The sequence below is a fragment of the Triticum dicoccoides genome, chromosome 7A, assembly GCF_002162155.2.
Source record: "Triticum dicoccoides isolate Atlit2015 ecotype Zavitan chromosome 7A, WEW_v2.0, whole genome shotgun sequence".
Taxonomy (NCBI): Eukaryota; Viridiplantae; Streptophyta; class Magnoliopsida; order Poales; family Poaceae; genus Triticum; species Triticum dicoccoides.
Window position 1 is genome coordinate 696,391,441 of NC_041392.1, and position 13,978 is coordinate 696,405,418.

The 13,978-nt window shown below is 51.2% G+C and overlaps 2 protein-coding genes across 2 annotated transcripts; one reads left to right on the forward strand and one right to left on the reverse strand.

Moving 5' to 3' along the window:
• Nucleotides 1-6,096, forward strand: LOC119329317 (probable 4-coumarate--CoA ligase 4). The gene is made up of 6 exons (XM_037602330.1): nucleotides 1-771; nucleotides 1,190-1,543; nucleotides 2,126-2,324; nucleotides 4,966-5,179; nucleotides 5,272-5,374; nucleotides 5,652-6,096. Exons 1-6 carry the CDS (start codon nucleotides 112-114, stop codon nucleotides 5,793-5,795), a joined length of 1,674 nt encoding a protein of 557 aa, XP_037458227.1. The 5' UTR covers nucleotides 1-111; the 3' UTR covers nucleotides 5,796-6,096.
• A 537-nt stretch (nucleotides 6,097-6,633) lies between these two features.
• LOC119334270 (CASP-like protein 2C3) lies at nucleotides 6,634-12,619 on the reverse strand. The gene is made up of 3 exons (XM_037606868.1): nucleotides 12,196-12,619; nucleotides 11,964-12,102; nucleotides 6,634-7,299 (listed from the first exon to the last, which is right to left on the reverse strand). Exons 1-3 carry the CDS (start codon nucleotides 12,375-12,377, stop codon nucleotides 7,030-7,032), a joined length of 591 nt encoding a protein of 196 aa, XP_037462765.1. The 5' UTR covers nucleotides 12,378-12,619; the 3' UTR covers nucleotides 6,634-7,029.
• Nucleotides 12,620-13,978: the final 1,359 nt, after the last annotated feature.

Below are 13,978 nucleotides of genomic sequence, written 5' to 3' on the forward strand. Positions count from 1 at the left end.
CGGAGCAGAGCACGCACGCCCACGGGATCCCGGCCCCCCCATTTCTCGCCCCACGCCGATTTCTTCCGCCGGGAGACAGGCCGACCCGAGCCGGCGCCGGCGGCGAGATCCATGGGCTCCGTGGCGGCGGACGCGCCGGAGGCGACGGAGACGGTGTTCCGGTCCAGGCTGCCGGACATCGAGATCCCGGCGCACCTCACGCTCCAGGACTACTGCTTCGAGCGGCTGCCGGAGGTGGCCGCCCGGCCCTGCCTCATCGACGGGCAGACGGGCGCCGTGCACACCTACGCGGAGGTGTCAGAGCTCTCCCGCCGCTGCGCGGCGGGGCTGCGGCGGCTCGGCGTGGGGAAGGGCGACGTGGTCATGAACCTGCTCCGCAACTGCCCGGAGTTCGCCTTCGTGTTCCTCGGCGCGGCCCGGCTGGGCGCCGCCACCACCACCGCCAACCCGTTCTGCACGCCGCACGAGATCCACCGCCAGGCGAGCGCGGCCGGGGCGCGGCTGATCGTCACCGAGGCCTGCGCCGTCGACAAGGTGCGCGCCTTCGCCGCCGAGCGCGGGATCCCCGTGGTCACCGTCGACGGGCCGGCCTCCGACGACGGCGGCTGCCTCGCGTTCGACGAGGCCCTGCTGCCCGCGGAGCCGCTCGCCGCCGACGAGCAGGTCGACCCCGACGACGTGGTGGCCCTCCCCTACTCGTCCGGCACCACGGGGCTGCCCAAGGGCGTCATGCTCACCCACCGCAGCCTCGTCACCAGCGTCGCGCAGCAGGTCAGCTCAGCTCACTCCCCGCTACGCTTCCACCTCCATTGCCACTGGCTGGACCGAGCCGCGGATCCTTCGGGGGCCAGGCGAGCTTCCCATTTACGTTTCTCGTGGCCTCGCTTTACGCTTTCCAGCCCGGGACGTTCCTTTTCCCCATCACGCGCCTCTCCGTCGGCGCCGGAGCCCAGCGACCGACCAATTACTCCCCTGCTTAAAATAACGCCGCGCCATTTATTACCCGGATCGGATCGGGTCGGATTCGACGGGCCGACGTGACCCACGCAGGGCCCGCCAACCAGCGCCAAGATTCGCGCCCACGCACGATCACATTTCCCAATTCAAACTTCGCCGACCCAAAAATGTTTCAAATTTGCTGAACATCTCGTTTCTGAATTTCAAATTTTTTGACTGTGTGTGCGTGCAGGTGGACGGGGAGAACCCGAACTTGTATTTCGGCCCGAATGACGTGCTGCTGTGCGTGCTGCCGCTGTTCCACATCTACTCGCTCAACTCGGTGCTGCTGGCGGGGCTGCGCGCCGGGTGCGCGATCGTGATCATGCGCAAGTTCGACCACGGCGCGCTGGTGCGCCTGGTGCGCGCGCACGCGGTCACCGTGGCGCCCTTCGTGCCGCCCATCGTCGTCGAGATCGCCAAGAGCGACCGGGTGACGGCCGCCGACCTCGCGTCCATCCGCATGGTCATGTCCGGCGCGGCCCCCATGGGCAAGGACCTCCAGGACGCCTTCATGGCCAAGATCCCCAACGCCGTGCTCGGGCAGGTTCGTCGCGCACCGGCCCCGCTCTCGCACTTCGAATCCATATCCAATGATTGCTTGCGCGATTATCTTAGTGGCAAGCACGTCAGCTACAGTAGGTGAGTGTATGGAGCGTTTGGAAGGCGAGTGAACCTCGAAAGATCATCAATGGTTGTTGGGGCATCGGGGAGGCGATTGGGATGGGCTGGCTAGTGGCCCGGCGCGCGAGCCAAGGTCGCAGTTTGGTGGGTGGGTGGCATGGTGGCGTCGTGCTTTTGGGTGCGGGATATGGCGACATCCCAACCTTTACGCTCCATGACGGCTTCACCTTCATCCCAACTGAAGCGAACGCACGCCACCCCCATGATCCCGGCGGGCGGGTTGCCGTCGCGGCAAGCCAGCGTTTGCTTTCTATAGTGCCAACCGCCAACCGTCAGACTTTCCGGTCGACAAGTCGCTCTCAGCAGGATTGATCTTGCATGTCTGAATCTTCTTTACTTAAAACTGAACATATATCACTCGGGTTGAAATTACAGCGTGTTGATCGTCAGCAGAACGTGGTGACCGGGGGGCTGATGATCTCTCTGTTTTGCAATGCGTGTGCAGGGGTACGGGATGACGGAGGCCGGGCCGGTGCTGTCCATGTGCCTGGCGTTCGCCAAGGAGCCGTTCGGGGTCAAGTCGGGGTCGTGCGGCACGGTGGTGCGGAACGCGGAGCTCAAGATCGTGGACCCCGACACCGGCGCCTCCCTCGGCCGCAACCTGCCGGGGGAGATCTGCATCCGCGGCAACCAGATCATGAAAGGTACTGTACGTGCGTGCGCGCACATTCAGACACAAGCTTATTCATTTTTCGAACAAAATGTCCAACCAAAAATGGTACAGTGCCGCCGTGTCTGGTCACCGCTCAGGAGTGGCAACGACGTGGACGGCACGACGACGTGATCCACTGTTCCATGACTAGCTAGCTGATTAGGTGAGCGAGTGGTTCGCGACTAGTCGCAGGGTAGCTCACGAGTAGATGCTGTAGTAGGAGTACCACTGCTGGTTAGGTGATCGGTTCGGACTGCTCCGTCTCCAGCTCCGGAGCCCAAATTATTGGCCGCAGCTGCAGCAACTTCACCCGTTTCTGACGGCACTTTCGGGCAGATAGATAAGCAGGCGTGGCACGTATCCAACATGCTGCATTTCCAGCAGTTCAGTCGCCTGCACGCATGTGTGCTCGTGTTCTGTCTCCGTCTGCTACGTTTGGCCACTAGCCAGCCAGCGAACGGACGGGCGGCTAGACTAATCTGAGTGATCGGTAGCTGCACGGACCAGAGCTTCTTCCACCTTGTGCTCACCTGACCAGATGCTCGGTGCACCGATCGGTCGGTCTCCAGTTAGGTACTAGTCGCTGGTGACCGGTGAGTCCGCTCGATCCAACCTAACACCCACGTAGTACTAGTAGGAGATGATTCCCTTCTGAAGCACGCCTCCTTGGCCCTCGGCAACTGTTGGCAAATCATCGTCGGCTAGCCCATCGACGGCGACGGCGTGCGTCAGTCGATGAGCCGGCGGCACCCTTTTGGCTTTAGCAGCAGCATGCGCGTCCTGACTGCTCTCGCCGTGCTAGCAATCGTCGCACTGGCGCCTCACACGTCAATAATGGAGCACCCTGAACTGAAGGTCTGAGGCCATACGCATCTCTCAGATTCAGATGTACTTGCACCGCTTGGGCAATGGCGACAAGGAAAAAGGCCGGCAGATTGCGCAAGCGTCTCCAAGGCCTGGCCTTGGCATGTTGCCGCGCGCATGCGTCGTGCACAGCGTCAGCCACCGTTTTCACCGAGTTTTCAGACGAATTGTCACTCCTTTTCCTATCTGCATTCAGGCGAAGCAGATAACTACTTCCTCTGTTCACTTTTATAAGACGTTCTAGACAATTCAGACAGTGCCCAAAACAGTTCAAAGCTAGCTGTCCAAAACGTCTTATAATAATGAACGGAGGGAGTACTGTTTTTCCTTCTTTTTTTTTTTGGTTCGGTACTACAGTACTTTTAGTTATCGGCCTTTTGACATGGACCCCACCGCGACAAGGTTTATCTGGTCAATTTTACTGGACTAGAAGACCTTGGTTACAAATAAGATTGTATTTTTCAGAAAGAAAGGGGATATTTTTAAGGTGCTGCCAATCTGACTGAACTGTACGTTTCGCGGTCGAGCATTTTGGTTTTGGCTAAGGCCGCACAATCATCCCCCGAAACGTCGAAGGTTCCGAATTAAGTTGTAGGTCACGGTCCAGTTATGTGCTACATGTACATGGGGTTCCAGCAGTGCAACCAAGCCTCTGAGTAGTACTCCAAAGAATCCACAACAAACTCCCACACATGACTACATAGCTTGCATTCGTTGATGCAGCATGCTGGCCATGTGAAAGCATTTTCCCAAGTACTCCAAGAATCCACAACAAACTCCCACACATGACTACTTATCTTTGCTTCAAAGTCTATGCTTATATTTTTGTGGGAAATGGCCAAGCTTAGGCTATCATTAGCATAAGAAAACAAAGCCTGCCTTTCTGCTTGTTTTTAACAGTTACAAGTAGAACTAAGTTGTTTGACCTAGCACATGTGGTGAGGTGGAGATGTTTAGCTCCTTCTGACTTGCGTATGGATACGATTTTTTTTTTGCGTATGGATACCTTGTACTATGAATGATTGGATACATTGTGGCAACAGGCTGTCCTGTGGGCTGTAGCCACCCATGATTACATACAACCACACATGATGGCAACTGGATGGGAATGTTGACGATTCCTAATTTTGTCCATTTCCCATGTATGCCCCTTCATGCTCTGAAACTAATGCCAGAAGAAGCGCTCCCTCACTTTACTAATACATGAGAGTTTGCAAACTTCAACCCAGCAAAACTTTCTTTTTTTTCGAAAGGAGGAGAAAAACTTTTTTTTTTGCTTCATGCTCCCTTCCATATTTTTGTAAGCCTTTATTACATGGAGTGTGGATTCTTCTTTCTGTTTGAAAACTATCTAAATACATATAGAATTCGGATATGATCAGTATGTCGCTTTCGCAGACAGCTGGATGCGTGTTCAGTGACTACGAAATTGAAGAATTATTCAAGATTTTATTTTTCACAACAATATATGTACTCCCAAAAGATACATGTACTGTTTACTCTAGACTGCAACTTAAATGGATACGAACTATTACCAGGTAGACAAGTTTCAAACCTTAAGATGAGATTCATTCCACTCAGTAGCGTTTTTACCGGAAATTCTAGCTGTTCACTTGGACTATTTCTGTAATTTCTCCAACTAACTACACCAGCCACACATGCTTAGCCATTGATATGAACTTTTTAGGGAAACAACAAAAAATCTTAATATGCATCATGATGATCAAAGAAAACAACTCATGTATAAATGACCAAGCCTATGATTGCAGGTTACCTAAATGACCCAGAGTCCACAAAGAACACCATTGACAAGGACGGTTGGCTGCATACTGGAGACATTGGCTATGTCGATGATGACGACGAGATCTTCATTGTCGACAGGCTCAAGGAGATAATCAAATACAAGGGATTCCAAGTACCTCCTGCGGAACTCGAAGCCCTTCTCATCACACACGCCGAAATCAAAGATGCTGCTGTCGTATCGTAAGTTGATAGACTGTTCTAAGGGATTTAGGATCCATTTGGTCCATGTCAAGAGTAGGTGATTAAATTTAGCTGGTCTTCATTTTTTGCAGGATGCAAGATGAACTTACTGGTGAAGTTCCAGTTGCATTCATTGTGCGGATTGAAGGCTCTGAGATCAGCGAGAGCGAGATCAAGCAGTTCGTTGCAAAAGAGGTAATAACTAGTCGTCCACTTTCCATACATTCAAGTATGACGCACAAATAGAGAAACAGGCAAAGTTGCCACAAACAGTACAATTTTTAACAAAATTCTGAAGAGGGCATAATTTACAACATGTGATTTGTGAACTGTGAGGCATACCGGCCATCCAGCATGTTATTTTACAAGACTGAAGAGAGCATCAAATGTTTGCATTGGTTCATGTATCTTCACCAATTCAGTGCAGATGTGAGACTTCAAAAACCTAACAAATTGTGCAATATTATTGCAGGTCGTTTTCTACAAGAGGATCCACAAAGTTTTCTTCGCTGACTCGGTTCCGAAGAGTCCTGCTGGCAAGATCCTCAGGAAGGACCTGAGAGCAAAGCTTGCTGCAGGCATCCCAGGCAGTGAAAGCACACAGTCCAAAAGCTGAGTCCCATCTTACACACACACACACACACACACACACCTCTGTCCAAAATCATGTAATGTTCTCAATGAAATGGCATTATTATTATTATTATTATTATTATTATTATTATTATTACATATAGAAGGGCTGGCTGGCACATGGTCGTCGATTTTTTCAATTAGATGGCTAAGTTATATGATTTGTTTGTTCGTTCGATGATGTGTATCCTGTCATGTATAGATACCAACTCTTTTTTTTGACAACAAAGGCTGATTATAATGTATACCGCTTATGATTTATACCACAAGTTGAATTAAACTCATTTGTTCTAGTGACCTAAAAAAATCATTTGTTCTAGTGGATCGTCCGTTTCGGGGTTTGAGTGCTTGCTGCTCTTATTAATATTTCTCCCTGTCTAATAGAATTATAGATGGACTTTACTTCCGGATCAGGTTTTCTCCTTTCTTGGATAAATTGATGTTCTGTCAGGAAGAACATATTTTTGCTCAATTTGCACACAGCACGGTGGTGTTCAACTATAAGCAGTATTGGACTCTTGGATGATACCTGATCAAAATCAGGCCAGACGAACTGAATGAATATCACTGGAATCAGTATGTTTATTGCGCGAACAAGACAATTTTGCAGTGAATATTTTTCCACTGCAATCAGTTCGTCTATTCTGTGTTCCAAACAGGGCCTGCACATTTTTGCAGGGCAACAATTTCTCTCTGAAAACACATTTCATTCATGTGGCTGCTGCTCGTAGTATCAACATAGAAGAGGTTACATGGTCTTTTTTTTTTGCGAGTAGAACACTTGTATTACTCAATCACCAACATGATTACAATCAGCTAAATATAGCTCAACGGCATAATTAGCTAAACAATTGCTTGACATTATTCTGGGATCCAGTGATATGAGTAATACTGGTTTCATGAACGCTCAAGGTGCTGGAGGAGGTTACACGGTCTATGAACAATACACGGAGAATACATACATACAAACACACTAATACATATTTTTTGGGGGGCAAATACGCTACTGCAGTACACTCACACTAGTTTTTTTTGGAGCAGCCTTCTCACACTAGTAGTAACATATCGAACAGAGATTTTTTTTTTAGTCTACATATCGAACAGAAGAGAAGCCCAAGAAGGAGCTAACTTGGGTGTAATCGGGCCGAGCGTTTTCAGCCCAACAACACTAGCTAGCGCTCGGGGAGCCCACCCTGTATGACGATGGGCCGGGCCGCCTACTTTGTGGAGGAGGAGCGGTGCGGGTGCGGGTGCGGGTGGGAGAGCGAGGGGTAGAGGCGGAAGAGGTTGCGGGCGGAGAGCGCGGAGAGGACGGCGGTGCCGGCGGCGGCGAGCCCGCCGCAGACGAGGCTCCCGGCGACCTGCTGGCAGAAGCGGGTGAAGATGTTGCAGACCTTGTTCCACTGCAGCGCCTGCGCGCCGTCCAGCGCGATCAGGCACGCCTGCGCCGCCGCCACCGTCGCCGCGAACGTCACGTACGCGCACCCCTGCACCGCGCACGCCATCAGGCACATACAGTTAACTTTACGTGTTTTTCAGCTTATAATGCCATTAGATTAACTCGATGAATGCCTTTTGACGCTGTAAAATCAGCAGTAGTAAGGTCTTTTTTTCCTTCTAGAAGACAGTAGCAAATTAACCGGCTGAAATATATCCTGGAATAATCACAGCTAACTCTGAAATTTGTACCAAAAATGGTCAATGTGGCAAGCCATATCTCAGAAACCAAATGAACAAACCTCTCTTAAATTTGTGAGCTAACCCACCCTGACCCACCCATATGACTATGTGCTGCGGATTGAATGGATGCAGTTTGCCTCATTTATTATTTGCGTTCTAGTACTGTGCATGCCTAGGGTGCTTTCGGTATTTTTTTCCCACAAAAGTTAGTAATAATTGTGTGTTTGTGTCTACTCCTGTCGTGAAAAATCAGAAGAGTTCTAGTGCTACAAGTTCTTTGAGTGTTACCGTGTTACGAACGCACGGTAACATCCTACAAAGCTGTGAATTTCATGGGAAACAATTGAGCGCGTCAATAAGAAATTTTTCTACAGCCCCATAAAATTTGGAAATCCAAATTAGTTTTGAATTGAGAGAAACAAAAAAAGGCAATTCTAGGTATGCACAGTATCAAAAAGACAAGCACGGATAAGCTAAACAGTTTTGCTAAGTCTCAGTCGACTTAGACTTCATTATGTCTCAATCAATGTTGTATTTCATTGATCTTGCATTGAGATTCGTACAAAAAATTATTTTCAGTTTTTTCCTTTTTCTTCCCATGTACACTATCACTTAACTAAGATTTGGTTAAGTCTCAGTCGATTAAGACCTAAACACACCCTAAACTAAAATGTTGGACACTATTGATAACTGAAGTTGTATGGCTGGTTGCTCCGTCTTGACACAGACAACAAATATGCTATCTACAAGCAGTGTTCTAGAAAGAGACAATAAATAGTTAGTTTATCCAAAACGCGCATGGTTCTAGACTAGCCAACAGTGTTCTAGAAAGAGACAATAAACGAGCGGAGTACTTTATATAAAAGAAAATAGAGAGCTTGTAAAGTCTGATCAAATTTATAAATAAAAAAGATATCGACATGCATGGCACATGAAACTTCGATTTATCTAAATCAGCTGCACATAATTGGATGGACATGCATGCATGTGCAGCACCAGGCACTTGGAAACTTGAATGCGCCGATCTTTTCCGATGGGGAACCCAAAATGATTTGGGCTGGCCCTCGACGCACTGATGGAAACATGAATGAAAAACAGCGGTGCAGCTGCAACATCTAACGCCGCAGCGCAGTGCACTGTCCTGGTCTGATTTGCCAGTCCGGGAGACCTGCCGTGAGGAGCCGTTGGTAGATGGCAACGGTGACGGCGAGAAAGGAAGATGCTGGCTACCATTTGCAGTAGAATCGTTGTTATCATTGTTAGAGTTGTGTCGAATATTATTGTACAAGTTAGGTTACAGTTGGATTTGGAGTCGTACGGTGTGTGGACAAGATATGGAATCGTGTCCAAGTAGGACACTTGTATCCTAGGCCTCTCATATATAGCGGGGGTAGACACACGATGTAACCTATGCCAACATAATAGCACGGGCACGCGGGGGAGCCGGCGGCGTGTGCCGGCGCCCGGGCGGCCGGGGTGCGGTATTGTGACGGTGTTACGGGGAGGAGCGCCCGTAGTCAGGCCCCGGGGATGTAGCCATGATGGTGAACCTCGTTAACAAATCTCGGTGTCGTGCTCGTGTGATTGCTTGGTCATCGGTAGATCAACGAAGCGCCTTAGATTTATTCTAACAAGTGGTATCATGAGCTAGGTTGTCCGAAGGTCGTTGGTTGTTGATCCAGAGGAAGTACCGAGTTTTGAGATGCAGCCGTGACTACGGTGTGGTTCTCGCGGAGATCGGGAAAAGCAATTGGCAAGCGGCGGCGTTCCACGCGGACAGATCGCTAGGGCCAGAGGCGCTGGTGCAGCCACGTGCACAGGGCAGGGACGAAGCCCAGCGGCGCTAGCGTGGCCCAAAAGGCGTGCGGCCTGTGCATGGTACTGCAGCGAACGGCGGGCCCAGGTCGCCGGGAGGAGTGGCGCGTTCTCGTGGCAGGTGCTGGAGGCCGTAGAAGCCGAGTCGAGCGACGCGAGATTTGTTTGGAGACCAAAAGAGGACCAAGTCCTCGTGTGACACAGCGAGGCAAGAGACGGATCGTTTCGGCGGCAGGAAAAATCCATTGACACATGATGCACATCCATCGGGAATTAGCAAAGAGGCATTGGCAAGGCAAAAGCAATTAGCATCAGGAGCGAAAGCCAAGACAGGAGCTGCTCACGTGAAGACCAAGTCTGGTTGGTTTTGCTAGTAGCAGTGTTCGTGTACTTTGCGCGTCGCATGGAAAGGCCGGATAATTTTTTCACAGAGTCAGTCGTATGAAGAACCAGGGCGCCAATGGGTACCAGGTTTGAGGTGGAGAAGTTCAAGGAACCGAAAACCTTGGATTATGGTAGACAAGGGTGAAAGATTGTTGGCGTGACAGGGATGCTTGAAGAAGTTGCAGGAAGTCATGTTAGCTAAGATGAAATTATTATGTGATGGATGCAAATTCGCGGAAGATGATTTGGGAGCCTCGAGTGTGTCATGCAGTCGGATAAGTTCGGCTGGGTTGGACTAGACAGTCTGACGGATCGACGCAAGTCGGTTGATACAGAAGACAGTGGTGGGATCGGCGACCATGACATAGGAGCGTGATGCTGATGGTGACTGACTTCTGGGTGTGGAAACACATGGCGCAGACCCCGAGGGCTTGTGTGGCTTCGACAAGACTATGACGCGGGGTTGATTCAAGACGGTGCACATGAGAGCTTGAAATCGACGGGGCGCGTGGGTGGACTGATCATCTACCATGGAGTCGTGTTGAAGGTGGAGCTGGATTGAGGGGCTACGATGTAAGGATCCAGGGAATCGAGGCCTATTCAGCAAGGGGAAAAAAGCGAGTGGCACGTAGTTCGGACTGGAGCCCAGTGGTCTGATGGAAGCGTGAAACTCGTCATCGGTCGGTGATGATCGGTGGTACTCTGCAGTGGAGGTTGAGTGGTGCGGGTTCGCGACCCTTGAGACTCGACCAGGACAGTGGAGGCTCAACGCGGTAATAGCGGTGAGGTGTGCGGTACGCACGGGACATGGAGACGGGCCAGGGCTCTGGTGGTCATACATGTGGTGAGACAACTGTGAATTTGACTCAGGGTGACTATAAGCAATGGTGAAATTCGTTCAAGTTTCAGACAGGCGGTCGAGAAAGGAGCGGTGATGTTGAGTTCAGGTAACTCTTATGTGTGACACCCAATATGTGAGTTGTTCACTTTCACACAGGTCAGTGATCGGTGTGTGATGGCGTTGACGGATACTCTGGAAGTTGAGAGCGCAAACTAGAGTAACAAGGAACTTAATTTTGCTCGAGTGTTGACTGTGGTCAAGAAAAGAAGGGACTACAAGTTGCAGGTGGAGTCACATGGAGTCTGAGAGTAGCAGCGGTGCTCATTGCATATCTCAAGTCCAATGTACATGGAGGCTCGACGCACGGACGAATTCAAGGTGGTGGAGAATATTTGCCAAGGTGGAGTTTGTTAGAGTTGTGTCGAATATTATTGTACAAGTTAGGTTACAGTTGGACTTGGAGTCGTACGGTGTGTGGACAGGATATGGAGTCGTGTCCAAGTAGGACACTTGTATCATAGGCCTCTCATATATAGCGGGGGTAGACACACGATGTAACCTATGCCAACATAATAGCACGGGCACGCGGGGGAGCCGGCGGCGTGTGCCCGCGCCCGGGCGGCCGTGGTGCGGTATTGTGACAGTGTTACGGGGAGGAGCGCCCGTAGTCAGGCCCCGAGGATATAGCCATGATGGTGAACCTCGTTAACAAATCTCGGTGTCGTGCTCGTGTGATTGCTTGGTCCTCGATAGATCAACGGAGCGCCTCGGATTTATTCTAACAATCATAACGGGCACCGATCGATCAGACGATAGCTCAGTGCTAACTGTTCCCTGTTCATAGCCTCTGAAAACTGTTTCCTATTCCTGTCGCGGAATTGAAGCGCGGTTGCTCCGGTCGCCGCCAGGTCGCCGTCGGGCGATCAATGAGCTGCCAGTCAGTGCCTATCTTGTTTAATTCGCCGGTGCTGATCAGAATTCATGCATGCTCTATAGTGCTCGTGTTGATTAATTAGGCGCCGGGCACAGAACGGTGTCCAGTGTGTCGAGCGGAAATGAGTACAGGGTAACAGTGATATGGCTTTCACTTTCAGTAAGATGTCGATGAAATTCACCCAATTTCAATGATTTCAGCACGCGCTAAAATATACTGTACTATATATTTACCTTCCAGTCAAAATATTTCAGCGGTCCCATTAGTACTGAGAGATTCAAATATTTTTCGTGTTTACTATTTTGTTGTTGTTGAATTTCAAGTGAATGTTTTGGCCACAAACTGAAAACCACTGAAATTCGGTGGTTCCGGTTGTGGCTGAAACCCAAAGTGACAGAGGGACTGGCCGACCATGGGATACCGAACTGGAGACTGTGCAGAAGAAACATTCAGGGCCGGAGGCGTCAGGAGAGTGATCGGAATAGTGCAGTATGTACCTTGTCGAGGAGGAGGAAAGCCCACGCCAGGGCCTTGCTGTTGCGGCAGGGGTTGTGGGCGAAGCGGCCGAGGTAGAGGCACCGGAGCAGGTGCAGCAGGTGGTACCCCGCCGCCGCGCCGGCCGCCGCCGTCAGCACCCTGCACGCACGCACGTTTCACGCTCAGTCAGACGATCACACGTGCACAAATCACGGCCGCACAGGGTACTTGTTTGCTAGCTAGTTAGCTCACCAGAGAGCGTGGACGTCCTTGACGGTGGCCTTCTTCCTGATGAGCAGCACGGTCTCCGTCTGCGTGTCCAGCCCCATCAGCAGCGCCGACGCCGTCGCCAGGGCGGCGCACGCGCCCCGCATCAGCCCCTCCGCCCTCACCTCCGACGGCCTCCTCCTCCCCGCCTGCGCCGCCGCGTCCATCGCGCTCAAGGTCAATCCCGGTCGATCTCTACTTGTGAGTTGTGATCTTGGAACGGAGGGAGTAGCTAGCTAGTGTTCGCCTCGTGTCTAGCGCACGAACGCCGTAGCTAGGTCGGGGGGTCACGCGAGTTTTATAGGCGCCGTGCGCGGCGAGAGGGCGAGTGGGAAGCGTCTGCTCTAGGGAGTGCGGCGATGGCCGAGAGCATGTGCGCACGGGTACATACGGCGGCGGGGCGACGTGGTCGATCGTGGCGGTGCGCAAGCGGTGCCCTGTGCAGGGGTTTAATGCACTGCGGTTAACAGGCAAGACGGCAGACAATGCTCGGATGGGCGGTTAACTGAAATTGGACACTCATGGTGCTACATCCTGTCAACGAATTAGATCATGCAATTGCTTTTAGGACAAGGCTGGGATTGGTCGTTACGGGCATGCATAATGGTGCTATCTTATCAGTGCCAAGTAGAATAAATGCTGAGATGGAGGAGAAAGAAATCATAAGAAAATGTTTGTCTTCTCTTATTTAAGAGATGATCTATTAACATAATATGTCTCAACACACTTTTGGGAAATTGCTAGTTATTGAGATAAGTTTAAAAAATGACCCATTATAGACATGTTTCTTTTATCATCTTTAAATTACATGCAAGATTTAAGATAAAATTATCTTATTAACCATTGTACATGCCCTAAGTGAATTGTGGAGGGAGTGCATCCTGTCAAGGAATTAGATTGTGCAATTGCTTTAATAAAAGGGTCTGTGTCCTATTTTATATATAAAGCAACAATCATCGTACGACTCGACACTATAGTATACATCCAGGACAAGATACAATGGTGCCTAAAAAGAGTTACACAACCCCGTTACCACTCCAAGCAAACTACATGTAGGAAGATAGGGCATTGCTTGAAGTCGTCGGGGCCCTCAACCGTGAGCGAGTTGATGAAGTCGTGCATGACAACCCGGATGCTCCAAGGCGGCACAAGCATGCTCCTTGGTGAGGCGCTCCGCTTTTGCCGCGTTGGCCGCCTCCTCCTTGGTGAGCCGCTCGGACTCCTCAAGGTTGAGTCGCATGGCATGGCATTTCTGGAGCGGCAGTTGCAAGCATTCGTCTGCGCCGTGGTCAAGGAACGGCGGATGACGCCACGGACCAGGTCGTCCTTTGAGTCTGAGTGCAGGGCAACGGGTGTAGATCTACATGATCCTCAGACGGACCGGCTAGATCCTGCCCGGGGCACCTGCCTTGCACGGTAAGCTGCCCCGCCTCCGACTCAAGGAGCACGGCCACGGGCTCGACAATGCCAGCACCAGCACTAGCACCGCCGAGAGGAGCGGGCCAGAGGTGACGGCCCAGGGCTTCAAGAGCCGAACGTAGACTGCCATGAATCGATGCCGTCGTGTGTAGAGGAGGAGCCCCACCAGGTCATCGGGAAGTGCACGGAGGAGGAGGAGCCCCAGATGGAGCCACGGGGAGTGAACAAAGGAGGAGGAGCCGCCCTTATCAACTCGCGACTGACGAAGGGCAACTCGGATGGCGAGCTTCCCTAATCATCGGGTTTGGCTTTGGGCGAGGTGCCACTGTTGGATCCGGCCATGGTCCGG

What these genes read in the sequence shown, in the direction of transcription:
- LOC119329317 (XM_037602330.1), top strand. Translation starts at nt 112, where the DNA reads ATGGGCTCCGTGGCGGCGGACGCGCCGGAGGCGACGGAGACGGTGTTC. An exon ending in TCACCAGCGTCGCGCAGCAG is followed by an intron (nt 772 to 1,189) that starts GTCAGCTCAGCT and finishes GTGTGCGTGCAG; the next exon opens with GTGGACGGGGAGAACCCGAA. An exon ending in CGGCAACCAGATCATGAAAG is followed by an intron (nt 2,325 to 4,965) that starts GTACTGTACGTG and finishes CTATGATTGCAG; the next exon opens with GTTACCTAAATGACCCAGAG.
- LOC119334270 (XM_037606868.1), bottom strand. Translation starts at nt 12,377, where the DNA reads ATGGACGCGGCGGCGCAGGCGGGGAGGAGGAGGCCGTCGGAGGTGAGG. An exon ending in AAGGACGTCCACGCTCTCTG is followed by an intron (nt 12,103 to 12,195) that starts GTGAGCTAACTA and finishes GCGTGCGTGCAG; the next exon opens with GGTGCTGACGGCGGCGGCCG. An exon ending in CTTTCCTCCTCCTCGACAAG is followed by an intron (nt 7,300 to 11,963) that starts GTACATACTGCA and finishes TGCGCGGTGCAG; the next exon opens with GGGTGCGCGTACGTGACGTT.